The 17976-nt window shown below is 39.2% G+C and overlaps 1 protein-coding gene and 1 long non-coding RNA gene across 3 annotated transcripts; one reads left to right on the plus strand and one right to left on the minus strand.

Annotated features, from left to right (window-relative positions):
• Positions 1 to 939: 939 nt before the first annotated feature.
• On the minus strand, positions 940 to 2000 carry LOC142379043 (uncharacterized). The gene is made up of 2 exons (XR_012769642.1): positions 1316 to 2000; positions 940 to 1148 (listed from the first exon to the last, which is right to left on the minus strand). It is a non-coding gene; the product is annotated as an uncharacterized LOC142379043 (long non-coding RNA).
• A 130-nt stretch (positions 2001 to 2130) lies between these two features.
• LOC142379041 (UTP--glucose-1-phosphate uridylyltransferase-like) lies at positions 2131 to 17943 on the plus strand. 2 transcript variants are annotated; one of them, XM_075464115.1, is made up of 10 exons: positions 2131 to 2349; positions 5006 to 5121; positions 6771 to 6878; positions 14364 to 14549; positions 14642 to 14775; positions 15078 to 15375; positions 15482 to 15679; positions 16051 to 16293; positions 16795 to 16899; positions 17593 to 17943. In XM_075464115.1, the coding sequence occupies exons 2-10, from the start codon at positions 5023 to 5025 to the stop codon at positions 17698 to 17700; spliced, it is 1479 nt and encodes a 492-aa protein (XP_075320230.1). In that variant the 5' UTR covers positions 2131 to 2349; positions 5006 to 5022; the 3' UTR covers positions 17701 to 17943. The 2 variants fall into 2 exon arrangements, with proteins under 2 accessions (XP_075320230.1, XP_075320228.1); XM_075464113.1 differs by lacking the exon at positions 2131 to 2349 and adding an exon at positions 4056 to 4294.
• Positions 17944 to 17976: the final 33 nt, after the last annotated feature.

Below are 17976 nucleotides of genomic sequence, written 5' to 3' on the forward strand. Positions count from 1 at the left end.
TTTATGTAACTAAAGTTGAAACACGTTTAAAAGGTTAACCTCTTAGTTGAGTTCAAAATTGAAATTGCACCAATACTGAAAACTAACTGCACAAACAGCAGACTTTGTAACGATGTGAATGAGAATATAGTCAAGAGTGAAACGTGAGCTAAATGTAGTGAAAGAAACCTAAACGTCGGTTTAAAATATTTAATCTATTCCAGGTTTGATTTGTTTTGCTAATGAATTAGCAACTAAGGCTACAACATGTAAGGAAAAAGTAGATGATACAAAAAGATGATAGTAAAAAACATTGGCCCTCATTTATCAAGCCGTCGTAGAAAGCATCGTAGATATGAGCGGAGAACTCGTCGTACGCAGAGGCTCAAGTGAGATTTACAGAACATGCGTACCACACCAATCCCATCGTAAAACCGAGCGGCTGTTGATAAATCTGGTGGCTGAAATCCATCGTAATGATCCTAACCACGCCTTCTACAAAAGGGGGTTAAGAGGCCGCACCTCTAGAATTTGCCACATGGATAGACGAAAGGCGGCAGAGAAACGCTGTCAACGCTGTTGACAGCTGGGACGGCTGTCAACAGCGTTGGTGATGTAAATCGCAGACCGGACGAGGTATGTATTTTCCCCTACTGTGATGGTCAATAAAATGTGATAAACTCCAGATTAAATTAAATCTAAAATTGAGCGATGTTTTACTTTTTCTCCAGTAAGATCAGGAAGAAGTGGTCCGATATGAAATTGGCCAAAAAAGAAGGTCGCAGCTGTCCGACGCAGCATGTCACAAAGGGGGGGGGAATCCAGGTTTGGATTTGAGTGCCTTGGAGGAGAGGGTGGCTGGCGTGATCGGAGCTACGTCCTCATCAGGCGTGCCAGGGAAACTTGACACTGATGCGCCCATGCTAGAGCTCGAGAATGGTAAGAATGACTCCCAAGAGGTTTAAATAAAACAGTTGCTTTAATTTTCAACACAAATGAGGTTCCTAATCAAACTAATATTTTTCATTCACAGATGAATCCGAAGTGGCATCCGGGCAACCTGACCCGCGCAACGAATACGCGGCCCGTCAACATCCGAAGCCTCTGCCTCTGCCTCTGCCCCCCGGTCTGCAGCGTCACACCGGCCAGCCGTGTTAACCACAGAGGTCCTAGAAAGACAAACAGAGATCGTGAAGTGGATGATGGCTTTAACACACACCATGCAATCTATCGACAGTACATTTAAAGACATAAATGAAACACTGAAGTCACAGAATAAATGCTGAAAGAAATCGTTGTTCTCCTTTCTTTTTTCCTTGAATAACAGAATGCTTACCGAAAGTCAGAATCGCTGAATAAGTTCCTCTCTCCTCCTGAGCGCTCTTGGCTGTGCAGGCTGGTGGAAGGGATCTCTGGGTACGGGGTCCTCTGGATGTACATCTGGAAATGGCACTCCATTTTTTTGGGCAATGTTATGGAGATCCCCGCATGCAATAATAATATTGCATACCTTTTCGGGCGGATAGGGTTCCCCCCGCAGCCGAGAGACAGATCAAGCTTTAGGAGCCCTATACACCTCTCCACAGTGGCACGCGTGCGCGAATGCGCAGTGTTAAAGCGCCTCTCCTGTTCGGTGTGAGGTTGAATAATGAGCCATCACTCTTCCAATTACGGAGTTGTACTTGTTTAATTTATTTAATTTGCGTTTATGTTTATATTTATGTTGAAGTCAAATAAAACATGGGCCTTCTTTAAAGTGATAAGTCTGTCATTTTAACCTATAGGGATTTGTTGCGACTCCTGAGCACGCACTAGTGACGCTGCTGTATTGCAGTCACCGCAATTCAAAATGGAAAAGTGCGTACACGGCCTCAGACCTGTCGTGGCGATTTCATCTTTCCTGTGTTCACGATGGATTTGATAAATGCCAACCTTTGCGCAGAAAAGAACGTACACACGACCTACGCACGTTTTTCGTCTTACGCAAGTTTGATAAATGAGGGCCATTGAGTGAGCTGAGTTCATTCATTACTGGAGAGTATTCAATGGTGGGCAGGACAAGAAGGCAACTCCATTTGATTGACGGCCATTCTCGACCAATAACCGCTTTCTCTACGCAGTTCCTGCCATTACGTCACTTACCCTACAAAGCCATTGGACTGAAAGCTGCAAGCAACAGGCTAGGCTGACCGAGGTCTTGACTCTGAGAACTACGCGGTGACGTTAAAGCGAGTTTACGCCTTATAACTCGACCTTTTCGTGTTATTATTGAGCCCTCCGGGTGTAAAGGTTCTCTGCCCCGTCTGAGAGTTCCCGTGTTGTCCTCGGTGTATTTTTGAGGCTGGTCCGTTACTTTGACAGTTTTTTCAGGTGGGTAAGAGCTTCACGAGGCAAAGTTGTGGCTGGTTGTGCACGCAAGTTCGGTGAAAACTAAATGTCGTTTGCCGTTTTGGAGAAATGTAACTTAAATTCAAAAGCACGAAAACATTTCTGACCTGCTGGCATGAATCTGCTTCAGCCCACTTCGTATAGGTGTTTGTGTGTTGCACAGAAAACATGACTTCCCACACATGAAAAAGGCAAGTAGGTTGTTTAGCACAACAAAGCATTTAATAGTTCCCTATATGAGATTAGAATACCTTTTTAGACACGTTTAAAAAAACAAGGTAACCTAAATTATATAACGAATGAAATTGGGCAAACTATATTAAGAAATTAAGCAAAACTTAAAAATAACTTCATTTAAATTGACGTTTTTGTGATTGGAACTAGGGATTTATATAATCTCTGTACAGTCTTTACCCCACAGCCAGATTCACCTGACTTTAAACACCACCTCCAGCTCTTGCTAATTCTGTAAGTGTCGTGCTGAGGGCACATCTTGAGATCTCCTGTTCACATTTCTAAACCAAAGTACATTTTAAATATATTGGGCTTAGTCTCCACACTTAAGCAGAATCTTCCAATTTTCCTTGTTTACCTAAATAAACATCAGTGTCCCATCAAGAAATGCATTTTTATGTAAGCACCAAAATGCTGCCATCCTGAAATTAACCTGACCAAAATCTCTATTTTGAGATTGAAATAATGGAGGGAAACAAGTAATGTAGGACTTACAAAATACTTAATTAAAACTGCTGGTTTCTACATGTAACTCAGTTCTACATCTGCATCACTTCGTCCACAATGAAAATTTCTTTTAAACACAACACAACATATATTTCAATATTAAAGCATGACGGGAGCTTCTACAATTAAGGTTGCAGTTGATTACTTTAATTATTCCTGAGGTAATCACTTTGAAGATCAAAAGATGCAGATCAATTCATTTCGGAAATGATCTGCTAATGGATTAAAGATCTATTTAAGATTTATTGTGTGTTCGCTCTGCTTTAAAAAATTTGCCACAAAGTGAAAACAACCAAATTTAGTCAGGCCTGATGAATCAGTCATTGTGTTTTTTCTAAATGAATCATTTAGTTGAAAATTTAAAGTTGGAAATCAGATTTATTTCATGTCACATGTCCTATATCTTCCTTCGTCCAGCCTGCAGTTGAAAATTCCTGGTTAAACACTGGATAAAAAGATACTATCACCTCAAACCACCAGATGTTTGTGTGATCAACAAATAGATAAGTCATTTTCCTTCACTTATGTGTAAATTGTTGCACACTATATTTGACAGTACTGACAAACACATACTGCAAACCATACAAATATCAAATTATTACTTATTAAATACGCCTAAATGTTGTTATTGATAGCTTTACTGAAGTTAATTTGCCAAATTTTCTAGAAACACTGTAAAAGACTTCGTCAATTATAAGTTTTATATAAAAAAGGTTTTGATCAATAAACTTGATTATTTTTGTTTCAGTAGTAAGTGACCAGTGTTTCTTGTGGTGTTTTAAAAAAGCCAGTCTTGAAGTATAAACAGCTAAAAGCTATGTGAGTTGCAGGCTAGGCAGGACAGTGACAGTCCCACCCTATACATACTGTCACACGCACTCTAGTTGTGTGTGATTGGTAGGTTTCTGTGGGCTGGCACTGTTTGAGCTCAGGGTTGGAGTTGCGGATTCCTCGTCCTCCTCTGTGCTGAGGATGAGGACGTGTGTTGTTCTGTGACAGAAGCTGACTGGGTTTTTCTTTGGGACCATTTTTCACTTTTTAATAAGTACATGCTCACTCTGAGCTTCCACGCCTGCCACCAAAAGCAGCCAGCTGCATCCCTTCTGCAAATCTTATCTTTCTTTTCTTTTTTAAACTTATCTTGTCCTTCAAACAGACAGTGGTAAAATGTCTCTAACTGTTGCGGGTAAGTTTACTTCTTGGTAGAAGTGTTTAATGAGACAGCTTTTTCTTTCTTTCTTTCTTTCTTTCTTTCTTTCTTTCTTTCTTTCTTTCTTTCTTTCTTTCTTTCTTTCTTTCTTTCTTTCTTTTTTAAATAAGTTCCTTTCTGGTTAGTGTATGTAGTCACTGAGCCATTCCTGAGTATTCAATGACTGTCCTTATTTGACTCAATCCTCAACTCCATCACTGTCACACAGACTTTTACTTGATGTGAGCAACTTATATGAGGAACACTTTCTATTGCTTTTGAAGCCTTCTTGTGTCCTCGCTTAATCCTGTATGAATTGAAACCTTTACAAGAGATGCAGAAAATGGAAGCGTAAATCTCCATCTTATGCACCTATAACTGTCATGCCTTAGATATTATCTTTATTGTACAATGAAAACAAGGTTTTTATTTATTTTTTCTAACCTATTTTTTCTAACCTGATGTTATCCTAACCCTGGGCTCTACTTGAAAAACTGACATGACATTCTAATTTCTGTTTAAAGTACGACAAAGTTATTGCAACCAGATACCAAGTCATGTTGTCGGTATGAATTTAATACTGACACGTATATCAGTATAGTGCTTTTAATGTCCTCCACATTTGTCTCTATGACCTCAAATTCATTACAACACAGCCGTTTGACTTTGTCTGTGATGAAATTGTAATGAAGATCTGTTTCTTTGCAGATCTCACCAGTGGAGTAATGACAGAGTTCCAGGAGAAGCTCCGTCAGCAGCACGAGGGGTCGATGCACCGGGAGCTGGAGACCCTGATTGCTACAGCCAACAAAGCAGAAGCAGAGGTGGAGTTATCTTTGACAGTCTCAGGTCATAGCTCAAAAATTTGCAGGACAGAATAAATGAAGGGGAAATAAGTTATCGTTGGATTGTTCACTTTTCAGCTTTATTCAGCTATTCTATTTTTTATCTTCTGTAAAATTGTCACTAAATACTGTTTCAGGCACAAGATTGAAACATTTGGATATCTGATTGACAGGTTGTTACTCTGGTAACATAAGTCAGTAGCTTTGGGTAACAACTGCTTTATTTTTTTTATTTCATTGACTTTTCTATATTCAGTTTGGAAAGAACTGAGTACTGTAAAGTGTCTCACTAATGCACATAGAATTTGCCTGTTAAGTTTACTTTAGTACAAAACTCTCCCTCTGCAAGCATCCCTTATCCAGCTGTTTTACCATGTGGTTTAGAAATAATCTTCCACTTGGACTAATGTGGTCTCTGAACTCGGTAACAACCCCCTCACCACATACTGCAGCTATTATCTGTCCACTCTCAGTGGAAATTCTGAGACTCTTTAATTCATTTATTTTTTTAAAGCTAAACGGCTCCATTCATGGAGTCAATGTGGCACACAGTGCAACAAGTATCATGGTCTCATCTATCTCTTATGTGTTCCGAGCAAATATTTGCAGAATTGAATAAAGAGAGTCCATTAGGTCGTCTGAACACACAGCACAGATTCAATTTGGAAAGTTTTAGCCATTTTGGGGTTTACAGCCCTGCCAGGTCCTGCACAGTAACACATATGTACACATACGCTTGCTGACTGACTGCTGCAGTTAATGTGAATGCAAAAGTATTTATTTTAGATGCACTCTAGCAGTTGAGTTAAAGCCTGAATAAAACAAACCAGAAACTTCTTTCGATGTCTGTCAGTGTTTCATTGACTTTAATTCTGTTTATTCATGTAGTGACAATTCACAATAAAAGGCACTTTAAAGAGAAAGTAAACTCTTTCCAATTTAATATGGTGATTCACAATGCCATATTGATGAAAATACTTAAATTTTTTCTAACAATGCCAACAATCCCATTATAAAGCCAATATGCTATGCTGAGAAACTCTATTTAGGTCCAATGACTATTCAAACACATAATTTAGCCACAGTGTTGTACTGGATGACATGCTTGATCATTTTCATAAGCACACACAGACACACACACACACACATGCACATTGTAATTTGTTTAGACTCTGCTCAACATACTCTGTCTTCCCTGCCAAAATACTCATGAGAGCACCAGATGTGGATCAGTTCACCATGGAAAATAGTCTCCAAAGAAATACACAATTTCTTTCTGTTTAAAATGTGTTAGGTTTGAAGTGATCGTGTTTTCATTAGAACTAATTGATATGGCACTGAGGCGAGACACAGTCACAGTAATGCAAAAATAGAACACATGGATTATAGCAACCTTGTCCTTTAAGCTATGGGAGATCCTTCCAGATATCAACTTACAAATATTCTCCATTAGTGGTATTTTACCTGTCATAGAATACTTTGACTACTGTCACTGATACTTATGTATCTGAGATATGTGTCTATGAATTTATTCATCGTTTAGCTGGATTATTGTTTTTGATACATACTGCTGTGGTTAACTACTTAGTTTTTCTGCCCACAGTAATGATGAATTTGTTCCATTTCAGATCACCAGAAAGGATTTTGATGGCTTCAAGAAGCTCTTCCACAGATTTCTGCAGGTTAAAGGTCCTGCAGTTGACTGGGTCAAGATCAACCGGCCACCTGAGGACTCGGTAAGGCCAGATACCACAGTCTGAATGGGTTTGATGTTGCTATGCTCCATGCTGCTATTAAACGTTACTGAAATCCCAGTTCAGGCATCAGAGCAACACAGTCTTACTGACTGCACATAACAACAGGCTGCAGTGTTGAACTCCTTTTCCTGAAAAGTGGGGACCTTGTGAAAAATGTAAATAATAGGAAAATGTAATGATTTTAGAATTATTTAAATCTTACATTTAACTGAAAATATTACAAAGATGTCATGAGAGTTTTGGGGATATTATGTAATACATTTACACAACTTTACAGTCACTTTTGTTGCCCATTGCCATTTTTTATTTTTTTAAATGTGTAGCCGGTATCAAGTTGAAAATGAAACCTTTAAGCATTGAATATTTTGTCTTTTACATATTCAATGTAGATTGAATATGTAAAATAGATTATATTATATTATATTATATGTAATGAATAGATTAATAGAGAGTGTGCTTTAAATGATTAGCAAATCATGGGATTCTGTTTTTAGTTATGCTATAACAAGTTGTTTTTTTCTAAGAGCAGTTGTAGATCTGCAGCAGCTTTAATAACCAGCTGCTGAGAGGGTAGACAGAAATAAACTAATTCTACCTCAGAACAGAGACAAAAACTTAACATAATCTTTTCCTGCATTATTGCATTGTTGAGCACATTTGGAGAAAATGATGATTTATCCATAGTTCTTCAAGTTGTGTTATAATTGCATCCTTTTTCCTTATCTTCAAGGATCTACCCAGTAGCTAAAATCTAAGACTTTTGCTGCGCAAAGTCCAAATTTTCTTCAGCCAAATGAGGGATTGCAGTTCTTGGCTATTTGGAGGTGTCCACAGGTTTTCGTGTCATCATATTTGCTATTTTAGTGAATACAAGCAGACTCTCTGTCAGCTCTTCTGTGGTGAGTCTGTATCATCACAAGATTATGCAGGAATAAACAAATGCTACCTTAGATGCAGCTCAGATAAATATTTTTGCTGTAAATGGCTTTTTTTTTTTTTTAGATAAGATAACATGACTCTACTATATACATGTATTTAATGCATATTTGAAACTGAACTTGGGTCAGGAGAGGTTAGAGCTCCCTTTCATATCACATTTTTACTGTCTGCTGTCCAAGAAAGGCATAGAAAAACTGAATTTTTTTTTTTTTTTTAAAAACCTCTTCCATCTACTCCAGACACGTTGCATCTTGTTTTTGATTAGGTTTAGTGATAGTTATACTAATGTTACAGATTAACTGATGAATGGGTTTTTGGTTTGAGTTGCTCCGTCAGTAAAATCCAGCTATCAAAAAACATGTAAATCAACTAGGGTTTTTTGTCAACTTTCAGTGTAGTGTGTTTACCAGTTTGTTCCACCTGCAGCTGAACAAGGCAAAGCTGAAAACCTTTTGTCTTGCTTCAGAATGCTTCCCAAAATGTGACTGTTACTTAAAATTATTCAACAGCAAGAGAATGAGCACGAGGGTCATACTTCAAAAACAAACTAATGTAACCAGATCGGGGGACAGAGAACATACATGCTGATCAATTATTTATTAGCATGCTGACTTCTCACACATACACTGCTTCCCCACACATTCCCTCCCCCAGTGCTCCCAAAATACCCAGCTGAGAGAAGGTTGCAACTAAGAATAGTCTGACCGCCATAGCATTCAAAAGCCTTGCTTAAGATTGGTGAAGCCAGACAGACGCTGACATTTGTCTCTTGTGGGACTCTGGACACTACCGGGCAGCCGTTTGAGTACATATCCACCCAATCTCAAACTACAACTACACCCTGTTCCACTTCCAACTGCTGTTGATAGTCACTTGACAAGCCACTTGGCAAGACATTCCCAAATTCAAGAAAGATCTTCAAAGAATATGAAACTTTATATCTTCGGTGCACTTATGCAAGACATACATACATACATACTTGGTTTGAGAAGAGTCTTACAGTATCTTACAGTATAAAGATTTTAGGATTCGTTTATTTCTGTTTTGTAAAATATGTAACATATTGCTCTCTTAAAGGTGCTATATGTAAGAGCAAGTTTCCAATCAGTTTAAAATGAAAAAAAAAAATTAAATTGTTGAAAAAAACATGGGGGGGAAAAAAAAGTCACTGCGGTTGGTATGCTAAGCAGCCAGCTCTTGTCTTTATCCTTTTTTGAAATACACTTTTCACAGAAACTTTGAAAAGTGAGACAATGTCATGTCCAATCTGCCCTCAGTCCAACAAGAGAGCCTACTCTTATACAGTCACAGTGATCTCACATCATGAAGTCATATTGCCAGAACAATACATAGTATTGGCACAATGGCTGGCACAGCCACACAGTGATTTAAGCTTATTGAAAAAATTATTGGTGTCTTACTCGTGATGATTTACTTGCACTAACAGTGAGTAAGCATAGCTGTTGAATGACATGTTGCAGCATGACATAAACCTTGTAAGTCGTTATTGAAATAGGCCACAGTTTTGTCATAACATTTCCACAAATAAATCAGATCGCTCCAAGAGACAAACTGCAAAACGAGGGTGAATCGGAGCAGTTCCTGATTTTCATCTGTGAGATTCCTTTGAAAAATCTATACTCAAGTCAACGTGAGATGTGACAATTTGACTGCTGCAGTTCAGATTTGTGCCGTGAAAATTACACATATGCCCAGGTCCAACCTAGTCAGATTGCCATGTACTAAGTACTAAGGTTCTCATACAAACATGATGTCATCATGTTCAGTTGCTGATTAATGGAATGCAGTGAAGGTCTGAAAGGTGCTTTACTCGCATACAAAAAATCATTTCAGCCATGAGCTGGTCTTGAATTCTTCCTGAAAAAAATGTCAAGATCACTTATTCATAAAACACATTTAAATTACACAAGTTGAGCAAAAGTTAAAGTAAAAATCATGCTTGTGCTGTAGAAGTCTTTGATAGGCCAGTTGATATCATTCTAACCAATTTGGAAGGCATACTTTTGGATGTGTTTGAAAGCATTTCTTCAGATTTAGTGCTTCCTTGCTTGAGATACCGTCAAAAGATACTAGCCAAAACTCCAGAAAAGAAATATGTGGACGTCCACATCTCTGGTTCATCCTTCTGAGCAATTTCCAAGGCATGACACATATTATGTTATCTAAAGAGAGACAGAGTGAGAACAACTGCAAAGGACCTCAAGATGCTGGAGAAAACAAATACAAAAATATATCCATAACAAATAAAATACTTTAATCAAATGCCACTCAGCAAGTAAGATGCCTCTGTTCCAGAAACTCCATGAAAAATCAGGGTAGAGTTTGCACATGTCTACAGAGAATACTCGTTTCTGCAGTCTGTATTCTGCCTTCTGAGGTAAAAGTATGAGACTTGTAAGCTAAACATCATTGCAACCAAAAAGCACAGGGGTGGCAGCATAATTGTGTGGGTGCTTTGCTGCCAGGACTGGTAAAAAAACAAGCATTGAGATTTTTTTCATTACATTTGACTCACTTAATCAAAGAGTAAATCAGCTCCTTTGTTTCTATATTTTCTATTTTAATAGCAGTGACACCACTTCCTGTGTTAGGCAGGTGCCACATGTTGACAAAATATGTTGGCTGGTTCTTTAAATGTACTATCTTCATGAAAGTATCACAGAGCGTTTCCATGAGGAATTAATTTGTGTGAATGGAAAAACTCATTGCTTTAATATGCAGGTAAAACCAGCTTGGTTATGTCTTCCATGTTTGCATGATGTTTGTGATCCGTGAACTGATTTAATTTTGACCCTGACCTGCTGTCCAGCTCCAGCTGACAGGGTGATTATTGATAGCTTGAGTCACAGCTGCTAAACCTGCTGTTAGCCGTCATGTGAGATTTATCCCTCGAGTTCCTGCGTGTCAGTGAAGTTTAGATCAACACAGAAATCAATTGCTTAAATGGTATCAGGCATCATTGAGTGTTTCTGTACAAGAATGACCAAGTGTGCTATTGTACCTCCATCTCACTGCTTAGATTTACTCTTCTATAATAAACTATAACCTTTCTTAAGAGATCAATTTACTCATGTGACAGAAAAAGATCTATCCTCCAACTGGGCCGTGTAATTGTGCAGATTGCCGAGGTTTTATTCTTAGCACTAAGGAATTTCAGTGATTTTAAATGGGAATAATTCGAGATGAAGAAAGTCTTCATAAACTTTGTTTGAATTAGTTTTACATGCTGTCAGAGATTATATCAGAAAACATGAAAAGGAAAGCCATTACAAAGAGACTGCTGCTGCTGTGTGGTCAGGAGGAAGATGAACACATTTTACATACACAAAAAGTCGCTACTGTTGTGGGATACTTCCATAGTGTCCATATATACAGGTGTCCTTTCTTTGTGTCATGTGCTACTAGTCCGTCCCAAAACTGCTCTCATGGACCAATCAGGTCCCACTTGTGCAGTGTAGTCTACTGAGGTTTCCAGTCTTTGGTGGAATTCACTGTTCAATTCAATTAAATTCAATTCAGTTTTATTTATATAGCGCCAAATTACAACAAATGTCATCTCAAGGCACTTAAAGCAATACAATGTAACTTCTCAAAAAGCCCACTATGGAGCTCCCCCTACAGGCTTGGAGGTAATGTACGGTTACACTGTCGTAAATACAACACCCTTTCGCTTTCACGTTTTACGTTTGTTGACGAACTGGCGAGGAGTCAGAAGGTGCAAGCTATGTCGACCGAGAAGGTAAGAGTAATCAAATGTACCAGGGAGCGTGAGAGGGGTCTATTTGTTTTTGCGGTAGGTGTGCCAGAAAGCAAGTCGAAGTACTTCCGCTCAGCTCCCGGGCCGCTACCGGGCCGGTCCCGGGCCGGTCCAGCAAAGTTACATAGCGCAGTTTTTCCAGCTCAGACCCCCGAAGGGCATAGGAGACAGGCCAATTGTAATATTAAAACTCATTCTAGCTGCACAATTTTTTTCAAGCTGTTATTTTAAGGTAGAAATGTTACATAGTATTGCTTTAAATAGTATAGTCCAATTCAAGTCAATTGGAATTCAATTAATTGTTCACTGTTAAATTGTGGAAACACAAACTTCAAAGTAAAAGAAAATAAATGTAACCTGGCACTGATTTAACAACAGCACCCATGTGTCGCTGCATTCTGCATTCATGTAATATTTCTTTTTGACCATAAGTCGTTCCTCTTTACTTACTCGACTTACTTTTCTACTTTGAAAAATAAACTTAACTCAACTTTGTTCAGTTTGACTTGAACCCTTTTTCTTTTGTGTGTGTGTGTGTGTTTTCCTGCAATTTTTCCTGTCAGTCCTGTGCTGCCATCTTGGTTAATGTATTTTTTTGTTTGTTTTCAAACTATTAAAAACCAAATCTGCTTTATTCACATATTTGAACAAGCGTATCCTATTAAACACTGGCCCCTTCCCTTAACTTCAGTAGATTTATATTTGTTTAATTTCATTTGAATATAATATAAACACTAAGAGGACTTCAACTTATGTGTCTCCTATTATAGAATAGAATATAGAATAGAAATAGAAAAATACTTTAAAAAATAAAGCGTCTTTCTTCTCAAAACAATATGCGTTCAAAAGAGTAATACATTTGCATCGCAAAATCGTTCATCCAGAAAAAGTCAGACCTCACACTCGCTTGGCGCTATTTCTCTCTCTCTTCGTATCACTACGGGGTATGTAAACCATGAAGACCGAAGTGCAGACCGAGCAGTCCCCTGCTTCCGAGCAGTAAACACCGTAACAGGTACAGCTATTGGCAGGTGGCTGAACGCATTGATATGAAGGGAGGCAAAAATAGCGGCAAGCGATTGTGAGGTCTGACTTTTTCTGGATGAACGATTTTGTGATGTAAATGTATTACTCTTTTGAATGCATATTGTTTTGAGAAGCAAGACGCTTTATTTTTTAAGCCCCAGCCAACTAGCCGGACTACCTTTGTCAACGCCAAAACGAGGCTGGAACTCGGCTCACAGGACGCAGCAGGGGGTAAGTCAAATTTAATAAATGATATTGCTAATATGGGATGTCATACAGCCTCATGTCAAAAGAGGCGAACTATCCCTTTAAATCTATAACATCAGCAGCTATTTACAATCTAAAAAACATTGCCAGAATCAAAGGAATAGTGTCGAAACCAGACTTAGAAAGACTAATCCATGTATTTGTCTCCAGCAGGTTAGACTACTGTAACGGCCTGCTCACTGGGCTCTCTAAACGGGCTGTAAGACAGCTGCAGTACATCCAGAATGCTGCTGCTCGAGTCCTGACTAGAACCAGGAAATATCACCATATTAGTCCAGTGCTCAGGTCTCTGCACTGGCTTCCTGTCGCTCAGAGAATAGACTTTAAAACAGCTCTGCTCGTGTACTAGTCTCTTCATGGTCTAGCGCCAAAGTACATCTCTGACATGTTAGAGCCATATGAACCAACTCCGACTCTGAGAACCTCAGGGAGGGGTCTCCTGCTGGTGCCCAGAGTCAGGACTAAACAAGGTGAGGCTGCATTTCAGTTTTATGATCCTAAAATCTGGAACAGTCTTCCAGAAGATGTGATACAGGCCTCAACTCTGACAATGTTTAAATCCAGGCTGAAAACAGTTCTATTTAGCTGTTCATATGACACCTGAAAGTATTTTATCTGCACTCTTCGCTTTTACTTTAATTAATTAATGATTATTTTTTCATGTTTTTTTGGAATGATTTTGTTTGTCCTCTGGGGATTTTATGTAGCTGTAAAGCACTTTGAATTGCCTTGTGTACGAATTGTGCTCTACAAATAAACTTGCCTTGCCTTGCCTTTATGATTTCAACAATTCTGATTTATTTATTTTTTTCATCTGAAATGAAAGGCTTTCAACAATTTTTATCCAGGAACAGATTTAACTCTCGTAGAATTCACAAGTCAACTATAGGAAAGACAGTGATGTGTGAAATATCAAATTTCACAGCTGAACCATTCAACTTTCCACTGACCAACAACTGAACCTTCTCCATGTTTGGGATTAGATCAGGTCTCAAACCTGCTGCACGATCTTCTTTTTGTCTGTTGCACTTTGAGATTTGTATCATTTAAAGGGCATTATGTATTACTGTTATTGTTTTATTAGTAATAGTAGTTCTTCGGGTCTGCAGTTTAATGTTTCAGCATTTGTCTGAAGCACTGCACAGTCCAAACCAGATCAGCAGTCTCTCTCTGAGAAGTTTTACTTTGGTCTCCTCTGCACTCCAACTTTCCCATTTTCACATACAAAACATCCCTGAAATAGTATAAACATATATCCACCGAACACACTTATGTGCAAGCACTACTATGACATTCCTGATTCAGTTGTGGCAGAAATACTATACAGAAGTCTTTGTTGTCAGTTGCTCACGATTTAGTTCACTTTGCATATGAGGCATATCTATTGGACATGAGCTTTACAGTGAAGTACCTGGAGTAATGTGCGGTCTGTCCTTTCTCTGCTGTCACATCAGATCCAGGCCTATGAGAAAATCAAGGCAAAGGGTCTTCCTGAAAACATCACAGCCTGCCTCAATAAGCTTGTAGTGGTCAAATTGAATGGAGGTCTGGGAACCAGCATGGGCTGCAAGGGCCCCAAGAGTCTGATCAGCGTCCGTAATGAGAATACCTTCCTGGACTTAACTGTGCAGCAGATTGAGGTACGAATGCACAAAAAACATGGAGCTCTGCACTGTGGTACCTCTGAAGAACAGTGTTGTAATGTTTCCTCCTCTGTGTGTCTGTTTTTCAGCATTTGAACAAAACATTTAACGCAGACGTGCCTCTCGTTCTCATGAACTCCTTCAACACTGATGAAGACACAAAGAAGATCCTGCAGAAATACACACACCACCGCGTTAACATCCACACCTTCAACCAGAGCAGGTTCAGCAATCATATTAAATGTTCTCACTTGGCTCATGTTTTTATTTTTTGCGGTCTTTTTATTATTTTTTTTAACCTATAATTTAATAATTTAAACTTTACAATGCAGAAAGGTTCTATAAGACATAAGTACACTGACCTGCAAAGTCAGTAGGTTTCCACTCAAGTGCCTAAATATCCTCAAGTGTGAATTGTTTGATGCTCCATCTGATCTTTCTTCATTTCTGGAAGACAAACAAATTTGGTTCTTTACCCAAAAACTTGCATGCTAAATGAGTGACTATTTTTTTGTTTCCATGCAGGTATCCGAGGATCAACAAGGAGTCTCTGCTGCCAATCGCCAAGAGCATGGGAACAAGTGGAGAGAATGCAGAGGCCTGGTACCCGCCAGGTCACGGAGACATCTATGCCAGCTTTGACAACTCTGGGCTGCTGGACAAACTCATTGCAGAAGGGAGAGAGTACATCTTTGTGTCAAACATTGACAACCTGGGAGCCACAGTCGACCTCTTCATCCTCCAGCACCTGATGAGCCAGCCGGCGGACAAGCGGTGCGAGTTCATCATGGAAGTCACCGACAAGACTAGAGCTGACGTAAAGGTGAGCACAGTTCACCCTGCTTTCCCTGCAGCTGCGTGGTGATGTCATGTAGATGGGGGGAGGTTCTGCTTGGCCTTTCTCAGTGCTCCCTTCTTCTCCTCTGCAGGGTGGAACTTTGATTCAGTATCAGGACCATCTGAGGCTGTTGGAGATCGCTCAGGTTCCTAAGGCCCATGTCGACGAGTTCAAGTCCGTCACCAAGTTCAAGATCTTCAACACCAACAATCTGTGGATCTCCTTGCCCGCTATCAAGAGGCTGCAGGAGAAGAACAACATGGACATGGAGATTATCGTCAACCCAAAGGTAGCAAATACTGTCTTCTGGAATATTTCACATAATTTTTACTCTAGAAAGCCTTCAGCTCTCTCTGCAAAAGTGCAGAGGCAAAAGAGACTACTAATACTTAATTTTCCAGTCCATAATTTCCTGATTGTTTTAATCAAAATGAATAAGCTTACTGAAAAAATAGACCGTATTTGTTTAATACACTTCTGATAAACGAGTTCCAGTCAGTTGATGGCACAACTATGAGTCCTCAGAAATGTATTTGGAGTTTAGGTTACCCTGAAGTCACACTCCATAAGCAGCAATTTCAGCTGTTTGTTGATTTGGTTAAAGACCTTCTTCTGTAGCAGCCTCTCCACTCTTAACTAAACTGCACAACCTTTGTGCAGACATTGGACGGCGGTCTAAATGTAATCCAGCTGGAGACAGCCGTGGGAGCTGCCATCAAGAGCTTCAAAAATGCCATGGGTGTGAACGTCCCCCGCAGCCGCTTCCTGCCCGTGAAGACATCGTCTGACCTGCTGCTTGTGATGTCGAACCTGTACAGCCTGGACGCCGGCTCACTCACCATGAGCAAGAAGAGAGAGTTCCTAACTACGCCGCATGTTAAACTGGGCAGCTCTTTCACTAAGGTGTGCAACCACCCACAGACTGCTTCTGTCATCACAGTCACTTATTGATCCGTCTTTGGAACAGAAAACAAATTAATTTTCTAATGATAACAGAATAATCTGAGACACCTATTTAGTTCTTTTGTATTTATCTTAAAATTTATTTGAAAATGACCACCAACTACATGGTTTGTCTAATTAAACGAGTAGGGGTTGATGAATTTTTAATCTATATAACTATATGCTATAGATCTGAGCTGAACACTAAAATGCAACCTGACTTCAGGGAGGAGAAAAAGAAAAGTATCAGTACTTGTTAAAGTGGAAAATAATGTTCAGTAGACCTATTTGATGCTCTGCAACTTCATGACCTGACAGACTATCCAATTCAGAAGAAAAAAGCAGCTTGTTGGGATGTACTCCTGTTATTCCTGCTGCACTTTACAGTGTTGTAGTGGCAGAGGTGGCTGTAGAATCAGTGCTGTAAGATCCCTGCAGCTTCATATGTTGTTTGTTCTACAGGTTCAGGAGTTTCTGGCCCGGTTTGAAAGCATCCCAGACATGTTGGAGCTTGATCACCTCACCGTGTCTGGAGACGTAACCTTTGGAAAGAACGTCTCTCTGAAGGTAAACAACTTTTAAAGATGCAGACATCTGATCTTACATCAGACATACCAGTGGAAGAGGACTTTACATTTTCTAAGAACAAACAAGAAATTTTCAGCCTTACAGATGAAGAAGCTGAGCCAGTGCTTCAAGTCAATTTACTTGGTGGCTATACAAACAGACATAATCCATACTTCTTATTACTCTAGCCTGAAGTCAGATATCACATGGGTGCTGCCATCTTGTGTGGGTGAGCTCATTTTCAGTCAGCAAAGTCTGACTTAGTGGATTTAATAGTGTTCAGCAGCAGTATCTCTGTAGAAACTCAGTCATCACCAAAACTCTGTCAACAGAATTGTCATGGAGTCATTGTTTAGGAGAATGTGCTAAATATTGGTCATGCACTACCACTTTGTGGGCATGTTGTAATTGTCCGAGAGACATTTTACATCCATGCACTGGCACTGAATATCCAGCATTTTTATTACTGTATACAGAAAATGTGTAGCAAAGACACTGTTAGTAAAAAATATATATATGTGTAAAATTTCATTTTTTTTTTTTTTTAAAGAAAAAAAAAAAAAAGCTTTTTTCCCTATTTTAATCCAACCCTAACTAGGAAACTGAAATACTCAAATTTTGGTGAAAAGACATTTTAAAGAATATCATAATACCATGTTATCACTTCTTCATCAAATCATTTGCTTTCACCAGGGAACTGTCATCATCATTGCTAATCATGGTGACCGGATAGATATTCCAGCAGGAGCGATGCTGGAGAACAAGATCGTCTCAGGAAACCTGCGGATCCTTGACCACTAAGGACCTTTGGGGAAAAAGGAAAACACATATAGCCATATGCACCTTGAAAAGCCTGATAATTGGGATTTCTGAATGACAGTGTTGTTACTGTGCAATCAGTTTGTTTCAAACAGTAATTTAAATGTAAAGTCACTCGGCACACCAACAACTTATGAGGAAATTTGCTGTTACTGCAGACAATTACTGCAAAGTCTCCATACACTGGTTCTTTTTCTTATTAATAAAAAATGCATTTTGGGTCAACCATCCTGTGGTTTGTCAGTGAAGGAATAATTT

This window comes from Odontesthes bonariensis, chromosome 4, assembly GCF_027942865.1.
Source record: "Odontesthes bonariensis isolate fOdoBon6 chromosome 4, fOdoBon6.hap1, whole genome shotgun sequence".
NCBI lineage: Eukaryota > Metazoa > Chordata > Actinopteri > Atheriniformes > Atherinopsidae > Odontesthes > Odontesthes bonariensis.